Raw genomic sequence first — 25,258 nt, 5'->3', positions numbered from 1 at the left:
AAGCTGCGGTAGGGAACTTTTGACGCTCTAGCGGTTAATAAACAGAACTGCTTGTGTCTTGCGGAAGAACATCGTAGCCGGAACTACTTCTCTCTGTTTATGTCTATGAAGAAACACAAAGGTACTGGGTTACTCCGCCGCAGTACCCCTGAAGCAATCTAAAATAGTCCGAATATAAACACTTGTTATAGGTGCACCATAGGGATTCAGGACAGGCTAAATAACACAGTTTGGAAAATGGATTCATGGTGTACTCGCTTATTATATACATTTTTCTACATTTTGAACACAAACAAAGTTACGGACCGCAGCTCTGATTGTTTCTTAACGGGAGCGATGTATTTCTGCAAATGGCAATAGGAGCACTGGGAGGAGCCAGAGGAGCTTGATTTTTTCACAGATTATCGGTCTCATATTCTACTGTCAGGACATGACAGATTTTACAAATTTACAAATTCTTTTAAAAAAAATATATATATATTTTTACAAGTCACCTACTGCAGCTTTAATGATATAAGATGGGTATGATTAGTAAAACTGCAAAACTTTACCTGAGTTAGCATTTATTCTGCATTGAAACAGTTACACTAACAGTGACATGAAAAGATCCAATGAGTGTTTTCTTTAGTTTGAAGTAACTCAATATACACACCATATAAAGTAAAACAAATTTTCTCAGAATTGGAATATAACATCATTTTTATTTTGTGTAGACAGATGAATACAAAGTCGTCATCATAAAAAATAAGCTTTATTTGTACAGGGCACAAACAGCTGTGCATTTGGAAAATATTTTACAGGCACAGGTCTCATCTGCTCTTTCCTGTGCAAATGGGATCCCTGATATAGGCAGATATTTAGCAGTCTGTTTGTTCACTTTCAAGTTTCACGTAAAACACAATTGTCAAATACATAAAAGGCACCACTACCTTGCCTAACTGAACTCTGTATGAGTTGGTCAGGTGCAAGAACAATAACATTGAGAGAAAATCCACTTCATCACAAGGTTTACTCCGGGGAAACATTGTATTGAAGCAAGCATTTTTCCAATCTACAATTTAGTCGTGTAGTCCAATGCCATCGTAGTTCTGTCAGTTTCATTCAGCAGTGCCATGTGTCTCATCTCCGGTGTCTGCGTCCAGAATGTGACCTGCTCTGGTGTTTGCTTCGTCCCTGATCATGTGATCTGTCACGATCACGTTCACGATGGTCCCAGTGGTGCCCGCGATCGTGCTTGTGTTTCACATAGTCACGGTCACGCCCTCGTTCGCGGGAATTGCTGCGAGATCGGCTCCGTGATCGCCTCCTTTTGTTGCTATTCCGACTAGAGTCACTCTGTCGGTCTCGTTCCGTCCTGAGCTGTGTAACTGGCGAAGCTCTGTGACCTTTGTGTTGGCGTGGTGATGGGCTGCGGCTGCTCTGAGAGCTGTACGTTCCCGAGTGGCTCCTCTGACTAAAAATAATAGAACATCATGTCAGCAGCAGAAAGAATAAATCTATTATTTTAAACATCAACCTGGTGTACAGGTATAAAATATCACTTGAATTGAAAGTGCACGTTATAACTTACTGTCTGTGTGGAGAACGAGATGGCGAGCGAGATCGTGAGCGAGACCGGCTGTGGTTCTTGCCATTCTGAAACACTTTGCCTTCCTCCTTTTTCATGCTGCTATACAAGAAAGATAAAAATAAATGAACAAAATAGGGATGGGTAGCAGTGTTGATTATTTACCAAAGCAATGTTTAATAGTTTTGGTTAACTGAAATAAAATAAAAGCTAAATTAAAATTTGATCGAAAAACTAAAAACACTTTTAAAAGGCATAGAATTTTTCTTAAATACTAATAAATGTAATTTTTCATCCCAAAAGGGTAAAATAAAACATAAATGATTAAATTTGGCATTTGCAACAAAAAAAAATTGCATTTTAAAACTTACCCATTTAAGGGGCTTTTTGGAAACAACTGTCTGTTCTCAGACTCCTTCACCAATTTAGAGTTTGGCGATTTCTCTTCCATCTTCACTTCTCGTGGAGAAGCTGGAAAAGGAAAACATTTTAGCTGCCTGTGATTTGATCAGTTAAAAAGCTTGTTTAGTAAAAAGCAAACAGAATAAAAACTTACAGGGTTTTGATGCTGGGGAAAATCCACCAATGGCAGCAAGAGCTGGCGTGCCATTGGGATTCTGTCCTTTGGCTTTTAGTCTTGCCTCTTCCAGGGCCACCTTCCTCTTTTCCACCCGTTTTTCAAGCTGTTCACTGTTAGGCTGAGAGATGGATGGAGTATTAACAACAGCATGTATTAACAATTATTAGAAATAAAGATTATCAAACATGTGCCAAGTTAATAAAACTCAAGCTACCTTTTCTCTAGAATAAAGCTTCATCGTGCTGATACATATTTCTCTGATGTGCTCCTTAGTAGCACCGAAAACAAGATACCAGTGTGGCTTGGAAGGAAGAGGAATCTGAAGAAATACAAAAATACATGATGAAATAAAGAGAGAGACTGAAATAGATAAAGATAAGAGAGATAGATCCAAAAATGTACCTGTAGTACTCGAGCAGCGAGGTAAATACAGGCACATGCAATGGTCTCAGGTTCAAACCGCACAAACACGTTGGTCCGGAGGGCATCGTTCATATAATTCCTGCAAAACAAAAAGAAACACCTATGCAACACCTGCCATGCTCTCTCTCTCATATGGCTTCTGGAGGCTCTTAAACTTCATGTCCTTTCCCTAACTTTTGAAATGTAGCCATGATGGTGCCAACAGTATAATCTTAAGAAATTTGAACAAATAACTGAAGCACAAACAAAGCGCATGTGTTACAAAATCGAAATTTTCAAACCCCCTATCAAAAAGGTGTGAGGAGAGGCAAGAATCAGTTAATGGTGGATATCAGGGACAACTTACATAACAAAATTCACATGAACATGATTCATATGAAAAAAAAAAAAAAAAACGACATACCATTTTCATTGCTAAAAAAAATTAGAGAGCATAAAGCGCACAACTAAGTACTAGCACTCAAGCTCTGTGGGAGGGAGAAAAAGAAAAAAATCCTGGACCCCCCAGCAAAGCCAAGGCCTTCCATTCAGAGAACCTCCACTGAGAGCTCTCACTGGATTGGCTGGCAGTCTCGAAAAGCCAGCCAATGAGGTGGGAGGGGTTCCTGGGTCTTGTGCCTGAGGAGTTCGGGTGTTTTCTGTGACACTTACCACCATGGGCTACCCTTTAATCAAAGAGTAGAGAAAGGACAAAGTTAAACAGAGCTCTCCATAAGCCTTAACCTCAAAGATGTGCAAGAAATCACCGAACACGCAACCTACAGAATATCTCTGCATTTTTACTACAAAAAAACTGTGTGATGCCAGAATGATGTGAACCTATCTTACCTTTAGGTATACTGTACTATTATACAGATTATATATAATGCAGTGTTTCCACTAGGTCCTGTTGATACTCAAGTACCAAGCGCTTTCACACAAGTTCAAGGTCTTATCAGCCAATTTTACTAGTGGAAACACGGCATGAGTCCAACCATAAATCTGATGCAAAGTCTCCTCTATAAGGGGAAAAAATTCCAGGTGATCATTTAAAGGGCATTTTTGTGAGCTCCAAAAACATAGAAACACTTACCATGCTGTCTGAACAAGCATCTGATTCTTCTCACATTCAAGAACTTGAAGGTACATGACTATAATCTGAAAGAGTTGAAAATGAATTAAGGAAATTTACTGGATTTTCACACACAAAAATATAATCCGGATAGCAGCAGAATTGTATAAATCAAAACTTACCTTGTGTGGATGTTTGACATGTACACAGAACCCCAGTTCCTTAAGGACACGGCGCTCTGCTTTGATCAATTGGTTCTTGGTGTTGATGTAGTTTTGATCAAGGACAAGAGGGGTACTCCTGGTTCAACACAAAACGGCTGTTATAATACGTTAAATATGATATATTATTAGAAAAACATAGCCTCTGCTTTATTTTATATTCTCTTCACAGATGATACTAACATGTTTATAATTACAAAGAAAACATTTTATAAAAACAACTCAATAATTAGACTAAGTCATCAGTAGATTTCATTAGATCCAAAGTTTAAGCTAAGCACAGCAAGTAACCAATGGAGTGGAAATTCTACAGGTTTCATCTACTAAATTTCTTGGGTTAATTACTAAATTTCTAACACTAATAATAAAAACAATCAACTTACTTTTTGCCCTTTCCTTGTTTCAAATGATGGAAAACGTTGATCACATCCCTCACTCTTCTTGGCGATTCCTCGATCTTAGATGCCAAATTGACGCAGGCCATTGCAAATATCTGTTACAAAGTGACACATTAGGTCATAATCTGGGTTTAAACAAGGGTTGATTTTTTTTTTTTTTTTTTGTATCTCTGATTTACCTCAAAGCTGTGCTTGATGAAAGACTTCGAGTAGAAGAATCGTTGAAAAAGGACTTGTCCAGTCGCCATCGCCACCTATTCAAAATACCAAACAATAAATGAAAAACAATGGTCATGTCAGTTGGGTTACATAAAAGCAACCCTACTTGTTAGACAACTAATAGTAGAGCGACAAATAATCTACTTTTAATTACATCCCAAAATAGATTTCACGGCAGGCACTCTCTGAAGGACCCGCTGCCGCTGGAAAACAAAAGGCCGCCGGTTTCACTGTGCCGGTAACGGCTAGCTAGCTAGCCGCGATAAGGGTGTCGTCTTACACGTTAAGATCATTAGGAATTAAACTTACGGACCAAATAAAACATTAACAAATTTAGATAGTAACCTGTGGCAGACGCAGAAGAATCCCGGCGGACTGGATGAGTTCACAGCCCAGAATCCGCAGGTTTGTCTCAGTCTCATTGTCGAGGCCATCCAGCATGGACGGGGTCGAAGAGAGACTCTCCTCCGGTATAATCGAGCTATCGATGGCCAGAAACACCTCCGAGTACACTTTATCACCGATCAGTATACCTTGGCTGTTTGCTGGAGTGTTCACATGAGGAGATAAAACACCTAGAGACATCTTGATGGAGTATTTCGGTTTCACAAAACGTAGACCTTTCGTCTGCCAGGCGGAAATGGCGACGTTTCGTAATTGACGCAATACATCAACGGATGTGACGTCAATGGCTCTGTTGCAATGGTGAAATCCCGTAGAATACCGACCTTTCCCGTTACGGGAGGGTTCTTTTGTCTGAAGCAGAGGGAGAACATCTCGTTTTGTATATCCTTCTCTTTCTCTTTTTGATAATGATGACTCTACTGCTAATATAATACAGTGCTTAAAGCAGTTCTTTCCTGTCTAAATCTTCTTAACATTCCAAATCGTTTCAGTTAAAGTATATAATTTTGTTACCATAAAGGTACAAATAATGCTCCAATAAATTGCATTATTAATTTTTTAATTTTGTTTAAAAAAAAAAATATTCATAAGAAAATATTCTCTAACTCGCAGCCTACTTTTTCACATTTCTTAGTTGAAATTTATGCATTTCTCAAATCCCTTAGGTTGATTAAAAACCAGAAAAGTAACAGTTTTAAAATCTTATGATGATTTGTTTTGTAAAGCCTCTAATACATAAGGTTTGCTCTGTTTGTCTTTATTGTGATATTTTTATTTATCTATTTTTTTCTTTTATTGTGTTTGTTGAACTTTACATGAAGAGTTTATGTTATTTCATTCCTGTAGAAGTTCTGTCTGTCTTATAATGCATCATGAACAGACTAATATATATATTAATCCCATCAAATACCACCATGTTGTGTTGATGAAACACATGGTTTGTGTAATAATTTAAATTAAATGGAATAAAACAACAACTTATTGCCACTATAGTATAACTGACAGATAGATAGATAGATAGATAGATAGATAGATAGATAGATAGATAGATAGATAGATAGATAGATAGATAGATAGATAAACAGACAGACAGACAGATAGATTGATTGATTTCTTGCTATGCCATGCTGTGCACCAGGTCCCCTCAGGGATGTGCTATAATCCATGACTGTGTTGCCAAGTACCAAAGTAATCACATCATCATATCCAGGACCTACACCACAGTGAGGGGGCTCATCACTGAAACTGATGAGACAGCTAACAGAGGGGATGTGATATGCCTAGACACCTGGTCAACAAGACATATAAAGATTGTTGACTTCAGGAAATCTTGTGCTTCCTTCTTCATATCAACGACACTGGAATTAATTTCATACCAGCAAAAAAAAAAAAAAAAAAGATTTCTGGACTTATATAACACATTTTATTTTCAACAGTGCAATAAAGTACAATACTTCCCTTTATATGCTTTTGCACATATTCATTTTCCCACGTAATTAATTTTTCTGTATACCTCACAATCCAAAACCCATTCTCAACCTCTCACCTCTTTGCTGTTCAGATAGTGCCAGACCTGAGGTTATTATTCTGTTAAGATTTTTTTACAAATTATATAGAAACAGAATAATTTGGTACTATCGGTGAACATAAAACTGTGATTAACTTTTTTCCACTTTAATGTCTTCATTAGCACTGTTCAGGTTATTGGCCTACTATTTGGCTAGATTTGCTGAGAGGGTTAAGGATAGCCTTGGTCTTTGCTGTGCACCAGGCAGGAAGTAGGAGAGATGCCAACTGTCACTGATACTCATTTTGACCTCATTTCATTTACCCACTTGCCCCTCTCATCTCTCAACCAATATCCTCATGAGATGTGTCCAAAAGAAATAAAGTACATTAAGTTGTGCCAAATTTGCCACCCAACCCCTGAAAAGCACTTCCGATTTTAATAAACAAATGCTTTTTAAAAGATTTATTAAATCCAACATGATCTCTTATTACTGCACTTTTCATAAATCTACTAAATATTTAAGAGAAATTTACAGGGGGCAAAATCATTTATATATATATATATATAGAGAGAGAGAGAGAGAGAGAGAGAGAGAGAGAGAGAGAGAGAGAGAGAGAGAGTTTTTCTCAGTCCAAGTGAAAACATTTTGATGATAATTCTTTTTTATGTGTTTTCATTTAAAAAAATATATATTAAAAAAAACTTTGCCTGTGGTTGTTTTTGTGAAATGCATGTTCCAAGTTACTGAGAAAAATAGTAAACAAGACCTACCCTAGACAAAATATCCTGCTGCAGTTGAAGTTTTGTTATATTCTGTGTAAGATACTTAAAATAGCCTGTTCTTTATGCATTATTATGCATTAAAATGTTATTAAATGCTTTGGACAAATCCGACATTGCAAATAAAGAAAAAGGAAGTACAACATTTTCCAGCATTACATGATAGTTATATGAATTAATATTATACAGATTATTTTGAAATGTTTCATTTTTGGGAGACATTCTCATGAGGTCTGCAACAGTGAAGCTTCTGTGCATGCCAGCATGTCAACAAGGCATGCAAATAACACCTTGCACACAAGCCGCTTTTTCAGCTGTATACTCAAGAGAGAGAGCCCCATCCCCTTTGCTTCTGAATGCAGTTTGTTACACAATATGTTTGTGACTTCAATATATGTCTCACTTCAAAATACAGAAAATGAGCTCAGTTGGACAGCCATTTAAATTACATCGCATGTCAGTCATGCAAGTGCAAAATGTCATACTCTTTCATACTGGCAGCTGAGCAGCACTGCATAAACCGAATGTCCCAGAGGAAGAACATCTTGCAGCTTTTTCTAGCATAAATCACTCACCGAGACATTTTAATCAGGTAATTATTCATACTTTCTGTCAGTGGCAGGGGGATTCGTAATGTACTCCAGATCTGCTGGCTCCTTGAATGGCACTACTGGGATCTGGTTAGAGAGCTGTTATGTTTCACCTCACAGGTTCAGAAACGCACACACTGCATCTTTGCTAGGGGTGAAAATGTGATATTTAAAACCATAAATGATGTCTGCGTAGGCACAGAATTTTCTACGAGTGCTTCATTTCACAGTGTAGAAGCTTCATAGACCCGGGAGGAACCATCATTACGAACAAGATATTCTTGAGTGAATCAAATATCTAAAAACCTAAAGTCAAGGGAATGTCATCAGAAGTACAGCACAGTTAAAACTGAACAATATAGCATTTTACAGCAGGTTTGAAGTATCCCCCTGACACTGGAAAAAAAAAAATTCTCGCCCATAGCAAGCTTGGCACATACAGCCGTGTGACGTAAATCAGCATGTTTCTGTGTCTGATTTCATGGAGAACATGTTCCTTTCACCTAAGGAATGTTTTTGTTCCTGTCTGCCATTACCCCAAGCAAATTTGATTGGCTGCTTGTAAGCCAGTGAGACTAATTGTGATTCTTTTCGAAAGCAAAGTCAGCTATATTTTCTTAACATGCTAATGATTTCCCAAAGCCTGTGTATGTGACATACAGCAGAGACCTGGCAACCGATGGTGAATATTCAACCTGCTGTTATATGAAACATTCTCAACCTCTCACCTCTGTGCTGTTCAGACAGTGACAGGCTTGAGGTCATTTTTTCATACCTGAATGTGTGTCAGAGGAGGGAAGCAAAGTTGAGTTTTTTTTTTTCAAGTGTAAAACCCCTCTGGTAAATGGTATACACTACAGGTTCCTTGTTGTACGATTATTGACCTGGCCTGCAAACCAGCTGCATTGCTTTATTGAGATATTAACATCGTCACAGGACACCTGCAGAAAGTTCAGTTACTGTAGGTTATACCTCACAGTCCAAAACCCATTTATAGAAACTGCCCACATCTGGTGTTGCCTGGTTCACGCTGGGTCTAATTCCCACCTCACCCCCCAGAAGGCCCAAAAGTGTAAATATTTCCATCTCCACATGTTCTCAATTTTGTTCTGACTGAGAGTGCCCTGTTCTGTGAACTGAATGCTGAACTTAATCACATGCGATTACTTTTTCTGTTTCTATGTGACACATTATAGTATGTAAACCCCCCACAAACAAATAGTTAAAAGGAGAATGGAATGAAACTCGCTGACAGCAATGATAAATCACTGGAGCAGTGATTTCATAAATGTTCAGATTAGTGATTGCTTCTCAGAATTTCTGTATTTTGGCATTTTTTTGTTATCTGACTGACTTGGTGTAGATAGATCTACCCTTTATAATGAGCAGTGTGTGTGTGTGTGTGTGTGTGTGTGTGTGTGTGTGTGTGTGTGTGTCTAAGTCTAAATATATATATACATATATGGAAAAGCATTGCTGTCAGATATTTCTCAACAGAGCTAAAATAATTAAAAATGGTATAATTATACAATGCTTAAATAGTATATCATTTTGAAAAGGAAAACAAATAAAGCTGTCTTTGTTTTTAATGACTTCTGAATTTTAAATGCAAGTTTAAAAGGAATAGTTCACCCAAAAATGAAAAAACGCTGAAAATGTACTCACCCTTAGGCCATCCAAGATGTTGATTGGTACGTTTCTGCATCAGAACAGATTTGGAGAAATGTTGTATTATAGCAGTTGCTCAATGGATCCACTGCAGTGAATGGGTGCCGTCAGAATGAGAGTCCAAACAGCTGATAAAATCATCACAATAATCCACACGACTCCAGTCCATCAATTAAAGTAAGCAAATGTTATATTGGTTTCTCCAGTGAAAAAGCATTCTTGTCTGAATCAGAGGAGAAATATGCACAGATCAAGCATCGTTTAACATTTGTGTGTGCCAAAGGTGTGAGGGAAAAAAGTGTTCTCTACAACCAAACGATGAAGATTAAATGATGCAGAATATTTTAATATTCTTAACAATATATATTAATGATGCCAAAATAATTAATTGCTATTCAAAATAAACCATGATAAAAAAAACCTTTTATAAAGGTAAATATACATAAATAGCGCTGATATATGTTCAAAGACACTATAATAAATCAGCAAAAATTATATATATATCATAATCTCAAACAGCTTTCAGATACCATCAGGACTAATAATTTAATTTAATTTAACTATAATTTAATGTATAAAGTAGTATATTTTGCAAGTTGGGTGCCCATGAAATTAACAACGTATTTATGTTTATTTTGTTTATGTTATTTAATTTTTGAATATGTATAAAATATGAAACAATAACTTTCATTTTTGGAGAAAAACATAAAAACACAAAAGTAGACAAACGCTGAATCAGTCTACAGCTAAATGCTATTAGATGCTATTTTTGTCTGTCTCATAACAACCTACAGTATATTGCCAACTAAAGGCACACCCAAGACAAGGAGTATTTAACAGATGTTTGTCCTCACCTCAATAAATTATTTGGTTGCGCTTCTAAAAATTTCTCACTGCTCATAAGCAGTGGGTGGAGCATTCATTTAAACTGATTTATGCTGACATAAAAAATAAAAAAAATCTGCTGGAAACAGATCTTCAGGTGTTCCAGCCACCGCTTTCAGCGTGTTCTTTCAAAATGTAGTGAAGTCACATATGCTTCCTTCAACAACATGAAAGCTGGAAACCAGATTCTTGATATCACGTCATTGTTTTGTATTGTATTTATTAACTTGTTTGTGTTGTTAAGAGTTTGACCTAAGGGTGTACATAGACATGACATGCTGAGTCACTCATCGTTTATCTTGATTTATTAATATAAGTTATTGACACAATTAATTCAATATCATGTTGCATCATCTCTACAATATGGCGAATGAGTTAAACTTCAATCAGAGTTGATGCTCCAATGCACCCACAATTAATATTTATAACTGACAAAAAATGAACAATGAACAGTCTGTCACGATTTACTCATCCTTATGTCATAACAAACCTATAAGACTTTCTTTCTTCTGTGGAGCTCAAAAATGTTTTTTGGATGACGTGAGGCTTTGAATGACATAACAGTGAGTAAACGATGACAAAATGTTTATTTTTGAGTGATCCATCCCTTTAAGAATCAGACGTAAAAAAGGTACTGCCATATTCAAATGCTGAACAGCGAAAAGAAAGATATGAAGAGGGTAACTCCTGGACAACATGCAAAGGAAAGCTCCTTCTGGAGTTATTATAGCTATAAGATCAAGATTTTTATTTATTTATTTATTTGGCCCAGATCTCTATTTCTATCCTTTTACCTTGACCTGAGGCAAAATTCTCAATGGGGAGACCCAACTCCTTTCCTACTTTTTCTTTCCACACCCCCATGACAACTTCTTGCCCAACCAGCAGTAGAGGCTGTGACATTTGAGTACATCACATATGCTGCCCACCTCCAACAAAGCATTACTCACACTGTGACAGCCCTGCTCTGAGTGCTGTGTTTAAAAAGAGCTCACTTAGCCTCATGTACGCTCAGGAACAACCACAAGGCATCTTAGTGGCTGTGGAACATCTGATTTACTTCAAAATAATCTGATTACATGCAGGGGCAGACTAACATACACACCAGCATTATCATCAGAATGTATGTGCCCGGGGCCGTGCTGGCCCTCTGCCTGCCCTGCTTTCTGAGTGGAAATGTGTTTGGTTATGAATATGGAGAGGATTACTCTGATTCCTACTATAATGAAATCTCCAACGGTGAACTGCAAAGTATGTATTTTTCAATTCTGTACTGAAATTTTGCTTCTTATTTGACTTTTAAAAAAGTAATCTCGACTGCATGACAAATTATTTGAAAAACAGAAATATTGAATAAATGGGTAGTTTATTTATTTATTTATAAAAATTTCAGGTTAAAATTAACTTAATTAACTTGTAAAGACTTGTATATACATGTATAGATTTTTCTCTATTTTTCAGGACATTTTTGTCTTCACATGTCAGTTTTATAAGGTCTTGGAAATGTGACAAATTAATATCAAAAATACAAATATTTCATGTTTTTAAATTAAAATAAATGTATGCTTTCCACAAAATTTAAATGTTCTTAATGTGACGAATACATTTTTATAGAAGAAATATAACATGAAATCTCTTGTCATAAAAGCTGCATGCATATAATTATAAACAATTTGCTAAATATGGCTTTTAAAAGTTTTAAGCATGTCACACCACAAAATATGCAAACTTTCTAAAAAAATCTTTCATTTCAACTATTCAAATCTATTTAAATATCTGAATTTGTAATGCACAGTGCTATGAAAGCATAATGTCATGAGCCATGACCCATAGCTTTCAAAAATACAAAAGTGTTTCTTGATATTTGACATTTACATACCTTTCCGCTGACACTCTCCTGCAAACCCAAGCCTGGAGCTTGAACATATTAACCAGAGGATGCTTAGGAGCATCATAAAAGTTATTTATTTTCAAAGAACTTGCATCTTAAGTGGTTTAGCAAAGTGGCAGTTAGTGATCCTTGTGGCCACTACAAAACCTTTAGCAGAAGCCCTGGGAAGAACAAAGGATGACCACAAATAACACACAATAAGATTATTCATTACAAGTACATTATTATATGACAGTTTAACCTTTTAAAATTGGTTATGTTGCACCAACACAGAGCAGTAAAACCCACACTCTTTGTTCACAGCAGGAGCTAAACAAATTCAATGTCCGCCTCAAGACCTCTCACGCTGGGACAAACTTTTCATCATGCTGGAGGACTATCAAATGAAGCAAGACATGTTCTTGCAGCAGAATGAAGACATGGTTAAGGCGGAGATGAACTCCATACGGAGGGAGCTCCATAAGCTTAACAACAACAACAACGTGTGTGTCCAGGCCTCAGAAAACACCTGTAAGTGTGTAAGTGAACAGATGAATCGCAATCTGAATCAAGCCATGGACCAGCTCAGAGAGGCTGCAGATATGTATCAAGCCCAAAACAATGAGACGCTGCAGCAGCTCATTCAGTACAGCAGGAACCAGGCCACCCGTCTTACCAAACTGGAGAGCAGCTCACTGCTGGGAGCAGGTCTGGGGCAAGTGGCCATGAAGTCATACTCCACTTATCCAAAGGAAGAAGAAGCAAGCAATGCAGATGGCGGTAAGCTGGAGAAAGCGCTAATGGCCACCGTTGCAGATCTCCAAAGGATACAAGCCCAGCTAGCCCTTTTCCAACGAGCAACAGCACACCGATTCCTGCCTTCAGGTAGATGTTTAAACTGTAAGAAACCCCTAATCCATGATGATTTCACTGTTTTAAAATTAAATTAAATTAAATTAAATTAAATTAAATTAAATTAAATTAAATTAAATTAAATTAAATTAAATTAAATTAAATTAAATTAAATTAAATTAAATTAAATTATAAAGGGCATTTTAGTTTAGCGCATGAGGAACAGACAAGGCAGACAAAAATCTATGAGATGAAAAATGATCTATTTATCTTATCCTCAATCTTATCTATTCTGTTGATTTAACTGATCAAAAATACAGTAAAAACAGTAGTATCGAGAAATATTTTTTTATGTATTTTGAATGAATCAATAGAAGCAACTAAAAGTGACAGTAAAGACATAATTTTATAAAATAATTATATTTGTAAATAAACACTGATCTTCTGAACTTTATTTTCATCAAAGAATCCTGAAAAAAGTATCATGGCTTCCACAAAATTATTAAGTAGCAAAAACATTTTCAACAATGACAATATTAAGAACATGTATTAATGACTGAGCACCAAAAAAACTGAGCACCTAAAATAATTTTTGCTGAACATTCATCTCTGGTATCACATGAATAAATTATTATTATTTTTTAGCAGAAAACTATTATTTTTAATTGACCAAATAAATGTAGCATATCAGACTTATTAAATTCCTTTAAAAAAAAAAAAAATCTCAGTGATTCCAAACTTAACAATGTTTGTAAAAAATTAAATATCTGTGGCCCTGAGAAATAATTATAAATAAATACTTTGCAAATACTTTGAAAACACTGTACTTTGTCAGTACTTGCATGATGATTCAGACTAATAATGAATCTTTAATTTCTTGCTTGCTCTCCCTCTTTTTTTTAAGGCTGTGAAATGGCTTTATTATTCCCAATGCGCTCCAAGCATATCTTCGCCGAGGTAACACCCTCCATGTCCATGTCCCTTCAATCATTGACCATTTGTCTGTGGGCCAAAGTGACTCAGTCACTGAATAAAACAGTGCTTTTCTCTTATGGAACCAAGAAAAACCCTCAAGAGCTCCAGCTTGTTTTGGCAAGACACTCGGTGCTCCTCACAGTGGGTGGTGAGACCCATCTAGTGGAAGCTCAGAGCGTAGTAACAGACGGTCAGTGGGGACACTTCTGTGGAGCTTGGAGCTCAGAACAGGGGTTGGCCACTTTGTGGGTGAATGGAGAGAACGTTGCAAAAGTGCCTGGAGTAGCCGAAGGGCACGTACTACCCAGTAATGGGTTCATTATTCTCGGGCAAGAACGCAGCCGGTCGGGTATCTACAGAGATCTGGACTCATCGGTTGCCTTCACTGGAAAAATGACAGGGGTGAATATGTGGGACCACATGTTGGAAGCAGGGAGGATTAAAGAGTATGCCAATCAAGACGGATACTGTGATAGCCGTGGGAATGTGATTGGATGGGGTGTATCAGAGATCATTCCACATGGTGGCGCTCAATATATCAACTGAGACTGCATGCATCACAATACAATCTTGCACATTAAGTAATATTACATTGTATATCATCAATGATTTTGTATTTACCTTCTTTTTCACTTCAAATAAAAAGCACAGCTTAAAAGGATTTGTTCTCCCAAAACTGAAAATTTGCTGTGTGTTTATTCACCGTGAGGCCATCCAAGATATAGATGATTGTCTTTCTTCAGTAAAAGAATAAAGAAGATTTTTAGCTCAACTCATGATCCCTGGTGATTCAAAAAATGCAAGTCAAGGGTACAGTCACTTTGAGAGAAAAACAGCAGATATATATAAAAAAAAAAAACTAAATGAATCGCTGTGGCTCCTGAAGATATAGTGAGGTCTAATGTAGTAAAACAACTGGTCTGTGTGAAACTGAATGTTCCAAATGTTCTGAAACTGAATATTATTTACAACATCATTACCTATAATACATGCAGTTTCGGGTTCTTAAACAGAGCCATCATTTCACTTCATAAGACCTCAATATATCATCAGGAGACACAATTTGAAGAATCCATTTTGTATTTCTGTAACTGCTTTTTTACTCTTAAAGTGACGGTATTCATTGGCCTATATTTTATGAATCACCAAGGACCAGCTAAAATCTTCATTTCTGTTCTACTGGAGAAAGAAAATCAAATAAATCTTGAATGACCTAAGGGTGTTTCATTTTTGGGTGAACTACTCCTTTAAAGGGATAATCTACACAGAAATTAAATTTCTGTCATCATTTACTCACCCTTGTGTCATGTATGAGTTTTTGTATGATTTTTTCCCCCGTGGAACACAAAAGAATAAATTTTGATATGTTTCTCAATGAGTTTGTCCATACAATGAAATCCAACGGGGTGCAATGGAATTTTATTGTATGGACAAAACAGCTGAAACATTTTTCAAAATATCTTTTGTGTTCCATAGAAGAATAAAAATCAAGCATGTTTGGAAAGACACGAGCGTGAGTAAATGATGACACATATTATTTATTATTTTTTCAATTTTAGAAGAGAATTGCATTACCATGTAAATAAATTAGTTAAATGAGTAAAAAGCTAATAAATTCTAGCGGTGTGGCTCAGTGAGCATAATTAATGGACTACAAATAGAACTCTGTTGTCCAAATGTACATTTTAATGACTTAAGGTGGGGCAAGTCTGGATTTATTTACATCACCATGCTGGATATGACTGTTTACATTGCTTACTAATAATTCAAAACAGATTTTCCCTCTTCTTTACAATTTACAATGTCTGGCGTATTGCTGAATAGGTGTTGCTCCAGTATAACTATTGCCAGTTGGTCCAGTCTGACCACAAATAATATAAAATGACCAAAACAAGGCGTGTGCTTTAACCATAATGGCAGTAACTCTGAAATGACACACACATGTGTACATGTAATGATTATTACAATGAGCAGTACTTTCCAGTGGTGTGGTAGGCATATGGTCAAAATAGCCCTTCTCATTTTAAATGACTTAACTTCGTCATGTCAACCTAAATATAGACTATATTTAACCAAAGTTAACTATAATCGACTATATTATTTATCCTGAAGGCCTAACACATCAGTACCAATGAATGTATATTTAAAAGTTCATGCATATTACTTGCTATTTCTGCATTACAATGTGGTTTAATCATCATAAAAATATTTGTAACATGACAATGGTAGAGTAAAGTTGTTGAATGAAACCGAAATTAGTATAACATATGTTGTTCATAAAGTAATTAAAATTATAGAGCTCATTTGGAAATCCAAACAGCTTGAATTATTAATAACTTTCATTTAAGATCTTAGACAAAGAGTTATAATATATGTGAATGCAAAATCTTGTATATTTGCATAATATGGGCAAAGTGTTTTCATTTCATTCCAAGTTTTTCATTTGAATTTCATGTGTTTTCATTTGCAGCAGCAAGAAATGAGAATAAGATAACAATACAATTTGTATTGTTTGTAATTGTCATATTATGCACAATGTACGAACATATGATTTAGTTGTGTGTACCTACATAAAATTTAGAATTTAGCCTATACGTTTGAATTTCACTTCAGCAATGTTTAAAATTTCACAGTATTTCTTCACAACAAAACGCTGATAAACATAATAGGAAATACAATAGAACAAAATAGAATCTGTCACCTTTCGGATGGATTTCTAATGTTGATTCATCTCTAAATCTCTGAAATGCGTTATGAAGTATAGCCGTTGGAAGTCAATATTGTTCTATGTCAGCGCATTGGCCCCTGGGTGGCACTGTACTCAAAAGGGAGGAGTTGGTTAAAACAAACTGACTGTAATGATAGTCCTTTGAGAATGACACGTATGAAAGATTTGAAAAATCCAATTCATAGCCATTAGTTGGGCTTACTTTTTCCGGAAGGGATAAGTAGCCTATAATTAGAGCTAACTCGAGAAGTCTACGTGAGATCAACTCGCGCGCCATTTAAAGGGGCAGCATCGAGAGGAGAAAAAAAAAAATAAACAGACGGATCATTGTGGCTTTCATAAACATTTACGTTACTGAAGAATCGGATGGCACATAGTCTTTACGGTCTACTCAAGAAGAGGAGGAAAGGATGGGGAAGGGAATTTGTTCGAGACGACAGAGAAGAATATTTCAGTCTTTCCTGCTTCTCATCTTCGTCTGCGGGACGCTGTGCGCCTTCATGATCTCATATGAGATGCAAAAAGAGCTGAAAAAGACTGAGGCGACGGCTTTGAAGTACCAGCAGCATCAAGAGTCACTTTCTGCACAGCTGCAAGGTAGAAAATGAATGAAAAGATCCTACAGCGAAGACACTTTGTATTAGATGTTTGATTAGGGCTTATCTGATTGTTTTGAAATATCTGATGCATAGATTTCTATTGAAAATGTTTTGGCCTGTTTGTTAATTCCTCTTATCCAAACATAATAGTTGGTATATAATTAAGTAGAGGACACACATAAGAACAGCATCAAGATTTTCTTGTGAGCAACATTCCTTGAGAATACTTATTTGCTTTCACTTGATGGCAGTGCTTTCTGCCTCTAAGCTTTTGAATGGGGTCCTTTGACAAAATTTGGGTAACACTACACTGAGGATTTTCACCTCTCTGTGCCAGATTATTGAGTTCATAATATATAGGCAAATCTCGTGAAACCCGTCAAGAAATGTCCAGATCACATTTCATTCCAAAAGAACACAGTAAAAAGTCATATTTGGCTAAAAATTAATGTAATCTACTATTGTCAGTTAAGCAAATAATCACAAAGAATCACTATAAAGTGTTTGGTATTCTTTTTCTCAATATTTTCCAGTAATATATTACTGTAATAAAAAAATGTTTAAATGAAAAACAATTTACTGGAATTCATTAAAGACAGTACACTATGTGCTGCCATTATGTTTAACTAAAATAAAATAATTTATATATTAATATTTTTCATAGTACTCTAATGAGAAGATATTTGCATTAATGATTTGGGGATAAAATTTGCTTAATTATGCTGAAAATAAAACCATTATGCAAAAAAATAATAATAATAATAATAATAAAATCAATATATATATAAATCTGTTTATATATGTTTTTGTAATCATTTTTTTAAACATGTTCATCTTTTATATTTTATGTTAACACGTACTGACTGGTTTTAGAATGGATGAATACGTGACATATATGTCCAAAATGTATTTTTGTATGGGGTTGATATATTTGCTAATATAAGACATTTTTCCAGTTTTATATATGTTTTAACTTTTTATTTATGGAAATTTGTATAAACATTACATTTGCATATGAGTGCTTGTACTGATTTTTTTTTTAATCTTTTCAGTGGTATATGAGCATCATTCTAAGATAGAGAAATCCCTCCAGAAAGAAAGACTTGAGCATAAGAAGGCTGAAGAAGGTAATGTCCTGTTCATTTGCACAATAATTGATTTCCTGATACACACAACCCACTTAATCTGGATGAGATTTGATAATGATAATAAACATTGAATGATAATGAGTCCAGGTTGTGCTGAATGCAGTCTGCTTCACCTTTGTTTTTAAAAGCCTCTATTGATTGTCAATACATCATAGATTTGCTTGTGTTTAAGCGGGAATCACAGAAGACCCTCAACAAAGAAAAGGTAATTCAAAACATATGGTGTTTTGATTACTAATGATGTGTAAACAGGATAGAGCTGCTGTCAGCTGCTGTGGATGCATAATTACTTACAGTTTTGTTTGACCTGACAGCAAGAATCAAGCTATCGACTAAATGCTCTGCAGACACAGCATCAAATACTGAAGGTGAGATGGCATAATGGAAGTTCTTAGAAGTCCTAAAACTAGTTACAAAACTGACATTTTAATTGTGGATGATAATAAACATAATAATTCTGACATCTTTTGTAAATGACTAAATCAGTCCCAGCATGAAGACTTGAAGATGCAATATTATGAACTTCAAGAGAAGAACCAGAATCAAGGGCAGGATCATGAACATGTTCTGGATGAGCACAGGCTGGAAATAGACAACCTGCAGAGGGAGAAGGAGGTTGAAATATCGAGACTGAAAGGTAAATCTGTGTGAAACTCTTGTATGCATTCAGAGTAATCAGATTTAAGACTTTAAGCCATATAAAATGCGCCTGACCTTGTATATTTTCTAGAGTTTTTCATCACTAGATCTCCTCCTTTTAGAGAATGTGTACAACCTTCGAGAGGAGAACAGACAGCTGCGGAAAGCTCATCAGGACATCTACACACAGTTACTTGATGTGCAGGTCAGAGAAACTGCAAAGGATTGGTTGATGCATTATATGATTAGGGTTTAAAGGAAGTTTTACATAATTTGCATGAAGATTGTATTTTATTGGTGTTTAGTTTGTACTCCTAAAACCTGGACATTTACTATTCTAAACATACTGAAATTATAGTTATTCTTTTCGTCTTCACCAGGAACAGCACAGAAACCTGAAAGCTTCCAAAGCTCATCTCTCACTCACATTACAAGACCACAAAAATGCACTTGTTGCAGCCCAGGTAAAACACAGTCATGACTACTGCTTTACATTAGCCAGAATCTGGATGTGTTTGTGTTTGTATCATGCTTGAAGTATATCACATTCTGCCACTGCCACACCTTTAACAAATACAAAAACAAATTGGCAAATAAAGAACAACTGATTGCTGGGTATCCCAATATTATTATTAACATTTAATTTACAGTGTTTGCTATCAGTGTAAGTCTCTTATGCTTACAAAGGCTGAATTTGTTAAATAAATACAGTAAAATAGTTAATTTATTAATTTATTATAAAAAAGTAATTTATTTTCAGGATTCTTTAATGAATAGAAAGATTTGTTGCTAACAATGTATAAGTCTTTGCTGTCACTTTAGATCAATTGAATATATCCTTGCTGAATAGAAGTATTTGTTCTTTCTCTCAAACAATGTAACTGACTCTAAACTTTTTTAACCTACTAATCATATTCTCACCTCATTTCATTCCATCTCACCCTATAAAGACAGCTGAAAAATGTTCAAAGAGATTTTAAATGGAGTTAAGTTTGTTGGAAAGTCATGCCTAGCCATATTTACATCTTAAGCATATCAAAAGTCTCATATTATGGTTGATCATTTTCTTTGCCTCAGACCACAGGTTCATGCATCATCCTGGCATCTGACCCTTTTAATACTGACATTATATCTGACTGGCTATAATGTGCCACTGTGACACATTCAAACATGTAAACTACTTATTCTTCCTGCTCTTACATTGCAGGGATAATTTCTTCAGTAGTGTCATACTATATAAACCTTTGTTCTCAAATAAGAATGGGGAAGATGTTTTATAACAATTATTTATGAAGGTTATAATATATAACATTATAAATTCAATGCGTTTTCTCCTCGGCTGTATATTTAATTGACATTTTACAGTCTCTGTGCTGAGTTAGCATCTTTCTTTCATAGAGCCGGCTCTCATACTATTTGACTTTCATCACCCGATCCATGCATCACAAAGTATCACTTGAGAAACATTTAATTCCATCCTAATTCAATGTTTGGATAAAGCTTCAGGTGGATGAGCTGAGGCGATTAAAGGAGAATCGCAATAAAGCATCCAGTGCAGGCCGAGCTGCTAAAATTGATAAATTTGCTACTGAACGCACCCAAAGCTATATGCTGGAGACGGTAGAACGTCTAAATGAGGAGCTGCATAATAAGCCAATTCAGGTACAGAAGGAAATGGAACAAGTGACTCATTTACTATTTGTTTTTTTACTTTGCCTTTATTAGTAAGGAAGCCTGTGGATTAGCCTACTGTAGACTTGAATGTGTGCTGTTCACACTCTCACATCACAAATGGATTTAGTCTTAATCCTTTTTTGAAATTATTCTCACTTTCTATTGCAGTTGAAGTGTATACACAAAGGCCATTTGGGCGAGTTTGTCAACTCCAGGATGAGATGACTCGTGTAACCTAATAATGTAAATGTGTGACTGTGGCTAATGCAAGTGTCTTATCATCAGGCCACACCACACTTTGGTCATGCGGATGTTTCTCCTTTACAGGTGGAAGGATATGAGGAAAATGAAAAAGGGTTATCCCCTCGGGGTGTGCTGGAGATTGAAAATAACAATGCGACCAAAGTGGCAATGAAGCAGCCTCAGCAAATTGATATTTTTTCTGAGGGAAATGGCAAGAAACAGGAGAAAAGCACATCAAAGGATACAGGAGGAGAGGATAAGGGGAAAAAGGCAGTGATGGAACATTCCTTATCAAACCCAGTAGAGTTGGGCATTAACCCTCGCAACACGCTAAGCCAAAGCCTGGAGAAACAGACACAGACAGAGCCACTTCACAGAACCAAAGTACACTTTGAGGCTTTGGATACAGTGATCGCTGGTAAGGAATGATATTTTTTGTGGCAGATATTTGCTTTTTCTGATTCTGCTCAATTTTATGAAGCTAAGGGCTCTAGCACAAAAGTACAAAGTGCTACCAAGCTAAGATTTGTAAAATAAATAAAATAATAATTCTTTCAGGGATACATTTAAATGACACATTTATGTTAATACGCTGAAAAAAAAGAAAAGAAAACGTTTTACTCAGAAATTGATGTTAAATTTCACAAAGTAATACAAGTAACATTTAATTAACAGGGAATGCTGTCCAATCACACTATATTATGGCTGGACAAGATGATGTAAAGGAGACTCAAAAGCATGACAAGGTGTGTCTGATAATGCAGTGTGTATGTTATTATATATATATATATATATATATAATGTGTCAGTTTCTTTTATGATCTGCATTTGCACATTTTCCTCTGCACTGAGAGTCTTTGCAGTAAGAACTGCATGATCAGACATGAAAGAGACCTGAAACAGATTTAAAAAGATCAATGTTCGTTTACGCTGTTCAGGAATCTGTGTAGAGAGGGAAAAAAAACTGATTTCACACTGTGTGAATGACAAATTGCATGCATAGTCATAAATTAATTATTCAATAATATTAAGGCAGTGTGGCATAAACACTGTGGCTGTGTTTTCTCTGTATTATTTCTCAAAAAAGCTAAATTATTTGACTTTGAAGTGCAAATTACAATTTGTTTAAAGTTTTATCACAGGAAATTACATCATTTGAAGTTTAAGATTTCTATTAATGACTTATTCTCTCTCCTTAAATGACTCCTTTGAGCAGGGCATAGGAGAAAAAAAACTGAACGCTGTGAATGAGGGCAACAACCAGAACGAAGATGAATTTGAAGAGGCAGAAGAAGAAACAGAGTACAAGACCAATGTGAATGAGATCAGGCCTGAAGAGGATGAGCAGCTTGTGGTGAGTTAACAAGAAGGATACAGACAAGCTCCTCTTATATTATTCATTTATATTTGTTCAAATATTATTTCATTAATTTTGCCTAGGATTTTTTTTTTACGTATCATTATTTGGCAATATTAAACACACTGCCATTCAAACGTTTGGGGTCAGTAAGATCTATTTTTTTTTTTTTTTATATTTATTTTTTAAATAAATTAATTTTATTTAGCAAGGACACATTAAACTGACTGTAAAGCCTTATATATATATATATATATATATATATATATATATATATATATATATATATATATATATTACATATATATATATATATATAAAAACATTTAAAAGAAATTGCTGTTGTTTTTAACTTTCTATACATCAAATAATCCTGAAAATATCACAGTTTCGAATAATGTTAATAAATGTTTCTTAAAAACTAAATCATCATAATAGAATGATTTCTAAAGGATCGTGACACTGAGTACTGGAGTAATGATGCTGAAAATTCCACTTTGCCATCACATGAATAAATTACATTTTAGAATATATTACATTATAAATTACATTATAAAATATATGAAAATAAAAACACTATTACAGTTTTTACTGTATTTTAATCAAATAAATACAGTCATAGTGAGCATAAGAGATTTCAAAAACTTTTATAGTGTATATCGTTTTTTTTTTTACTGAGGTTTTATTAGATTTAAATAACCTTTGTCATCTTAAAGTAAATTAAAAAACACTAATCGTGTAATAACTTTAGCAAGCTTTAAAATGAATATCCATTTTCATATTGCACACTATAATGTTGTAGCAGTTAAAATGTTTTGTTTTATTTTTATTTTTTTATTTTTTATTTAGACAAAATACTAATTGTAAATAAATGTAAAAACCTGTTGACAAAGCTGCTATTAGTAGTAGAAGAACTAAATCCACTGGTATGGAACGATAAGCAGATTACTGAAGCACTATATCAATAGGTGGCAGGCAATCCAGAGCAGCAAGAGGACCAACCAGATGAGGAATATGAGGATGATGTAGAGGATGAGGTGAGGGAATACAGGCATTGATGGACTGGTGTGCTGAGGAAGTGATACAAAATGCTACATGAAAAATGACTTGTTCCCATCATCCCCACTGCGACATCCATTAGACTCTTGATGACTCAGTGCATGACAGACAGAAGAGAGCAGAAGAGGAAGAGAGTGAAGATGATCCCTACAGTGAGCGTAATGGAGCACAGGTCAGCCAAATGAAGAAGTCGTCCTTTCCTATCAGTCAAATAACAGTAGTGAGAAACATGTAGAAAACTTTGTACTTTAGCTGAAAATGCAGAACAGTGTATTTAGAATGTATATGCACAAAATGTTTGACAGGCTAAATAAGTGAATTTAGAGCACAGAAGATTTGAAATATCAAACAATATTTTGTTTCAGGGCCATGAATGAATACACAGAAGCTGAAAATGATGCCAATCAGATGGAGAGTTTCCAAGAAAAAACGATAAAAGAGGATTGAAGAAGATCTTGGGGAAAGCAATCAAAAGCCTGAGATGTGAAGAGGACTGATTCTAGTGTCTGCTGAGTGGCTTTACACATCTCTTCTAGCAGAAAACTAAAGTGCAACAACTGTGATCCCTTGTTTTCCCCCCAAGAAGTGACTACTTGTGCAAGTGCCTTTTACTTCCAAGTACAAGGAGTTGTTTAGCATTTATATTTAATCAAAGCATTGTATCTTCTTGATCTTTCTAAGGCGATATGAACTGGCACCCTGCTGAATGAAAATAAGTCAACTTTTAATTTCTTATGTCAGGGAGAAATATTCCAATTAATCTTCAGTTCATTCTTTTCACTTAGTAAAAGTAGTAAAGGGACTGAAATTACAACAAAGTTGAAGAAGAAAAGAAACATTTAACTTTTTGTCTGGTATATTACTTTCTTCTGAGAACTTAATGCACATCTGGACTTTCCCTAAAAAAATAAAAAAAAATATGATATAGTAAAGCTGTACATGAGCTCTTTAATTGCATTGTGTTATTATAATATGAAATGTATAGGAACCTTAAATAATTTAAAAATGTGGACATAAAATGTACTTATAAAATACATTATAATTTGAAATATTTACATAAAAACAAATGTGTTTTTTTTTTAGCTTTATTAAAATTCTGATTAATGTGGTTCTTTTGTTCATGTTCACCCCCTTACATTTTTTTTCTTCTCTTAACCACGCATACTATTATTTATATATCTGTATTTGTTTTTGCAAAAGTAAATGTTGTATGTTTACTGTTTTGCAAATAAAATGATTTTAAAATATGTATACAGTATTTTATATCATATTCAATACAAAATATGAGACACCCTTAGGAAATATTACAGTATACAGAAATGTATCAATGCATAGGATGTGAATGGAAGGAATAGAACGGAGGATCAGTTTTAACCAGGCTGAGGTTTGACCACAGGGTTAAATAAAACTTTTTTTTTTTTTTTTTTTTGTTAGGTAAAGGTAAATCAGATGAATGTATGGAATGTTAAATCACAGAAAATTCAGAACATATAGTGTTGCATTGCATAGTAAAGAAAAGATTAGATTAACGCAAAAGATAAATCAAGAAGAAAATGGAACCTTGAAGGTGTTTTGGGAACAACAGGAGAAAGATGCACAGGATGCTGTTGTGGAATATCTGAAGGATACAGGGGTATATGATAGGGTTTAGATAGTATGTTATTTTTTACTTTTTTTTACATTTCTAATAATGTAAATATTCATTGAGATATAATTCATGCTACATGCTCCAATACAGTAGGTTACGGTATGCACCTGATAAATCGTGGTTGCAATCCGCAATAAAACCTTCGCCCATGGAAGGAGCGATCTGGTTG

General features: G+C 35.1%; 3 protein-coding genes and 1 long non-coding RNA gene across 6 annotated transcripts; 2 read left to right on the top strand and 2 right to left on the bottom strand.

Moving 5' to 3' along the window:
* Positions 1 to 681: 681 nt before the first annotated feature.
* LOC113119354 (cyclin-L1-like) lies at positions 682 to 5,127 on the bottom strand. Of its 2 annotated transcripts, none has more exons than XM_026288784.1 (11): positions 4,805 to 5,127; positions 4,420 to 4,494; positions 4,226 to 4,335; positions 3,804 to 3,921; positions 3,643 to 3,707; positions 2,550 to 2,649; positions 2,362 to 2,466; positions 2,124 to 2,265; positions 1,939 to 2,038; positions 1,571 to 1,666; positions 682 to 1,453 (listed from the first exon to the last, which is right to left on the bottom strand). In XM_026288784.1, the coding sequence occupies exons 1-11, from the start codon at positions 5,042 to 5,044 to the stop codon at positions 1,120 to 1,122; spliced, it is 1,485 nt and encodes a 494-aa protein (XP_026144569.1). In that variant the 5' UTR covers positions 5,045 to 5,127; the 3' UTR covers positions 682 to 1,119. The 2 variants fall into 2 exon arrangements, with proteins under 2 accessions (XP_026144569.1, XP_026144562.1); XM_026288777.1 differs by having other exon boundaries at positions 1,571 to 1,669; positions 4,805 to 5,126.
* A 6,101-nt stretch (positions 5,128 to 11,228) lies between these two features.
* LOC113119404 (pentraxin-related protein PTX3-like) lies at positions 11,229 to 15,627 on the top strand. 2 transcript variants are annotated; one of them, XM_026288865.1, is made up of 3 exons: positions 11,229 to 11,548; positions 12,495 to 13,052; positions 13,924 to 15,627. In XM_026288865.1, the coding sequence occupies exons 1-3, from the start codon at positions 11,377 to 11,379 to the stop codon at positions 14,538 to 14,540; spliced, it is 1,347 nt and encodes a 448-aa protein (XP_026144650.1). In that variant the 5' UTR covers positions 11,229 to 11,376; the 3' UTR covers positions 14,541 to 15,627. The 2 variants fall into 2 exon arrangements, with proteins under 2 accessions (XP_026144650.1, XP_026144645.1); XM_026288860.1 differs by having other exon boundaries at positions 11,230 to 11,548; positions 12,492 to 13,052.
* A 227-nt stretch (positions 15,628 to 15,854) lies between these two features.
* Positions 15,855 to 24,448, top strand: LOC113119324 (Golgi integral membrane protein 4-like). The gene is made up of 13 exons (XM_026288699.1): positions 15,855 to 17,319; positions 18,374 to 18,448; positions 18,625 to 18,674; positions 18,784 to 18,837; positions 18,956 to 19,106; positions 19,231 to 19,313; positions 19,489 to 19,572; positions 21,110 to 21,443; positions 21,701 to 21,771; positions 22,242 to 22,379; positions 23,351 to 23,419; positions 23,524 to 23,613; positions 23,807 to 24,448. The coding sequence occupies exons 1-13, from the start codon at positions 17,133 to 17,135 to the stop codon at positions 23,816 to 23,818; spliced, it is 1,398 nt and encodes a 465-aa protein (XP_026144484.1). The 5' UTR covers positions 15,855 to 17,132; the 3' UTR covers positions 23,819 to 24,448.
* LOC113119625 (uncharacterized) lies at positions 23,588 to 25,258 on the bottom strand. Its single transcript, XR_003294480.1, has 3 exons — positions 25,197 to 25,258; positions 25,002 to 25,059; positions 23,588 to 23,641 (listed from the first exon to the last, which is right to left on the bottom strand). It is a non-coding gene; the product is annotated as an uncharacterized LOC113119625 (long non-coding RNA).

The sequence above is a fragment of the Carassius auratus genome, chromosome 2 (genome assembly GCF_003368295.1).
Source record: "Carassius auratus strain Wakin chromosome 2, ASM336829v1, whole genome shotgun sequence".
Classification (NCBI taxonomy): domain Eukaryota; kingdom Metazoa; phylum Chordata; class Actinopteri; order Cypriniformes; family Cyprinidae; genus Carassius; species Carassius auratus.
The sequence above is the reverse complement of the archived record's forward strand: the minus strand, read 5'-3'. Positions and strand labels throughout refer to the sequence as shown.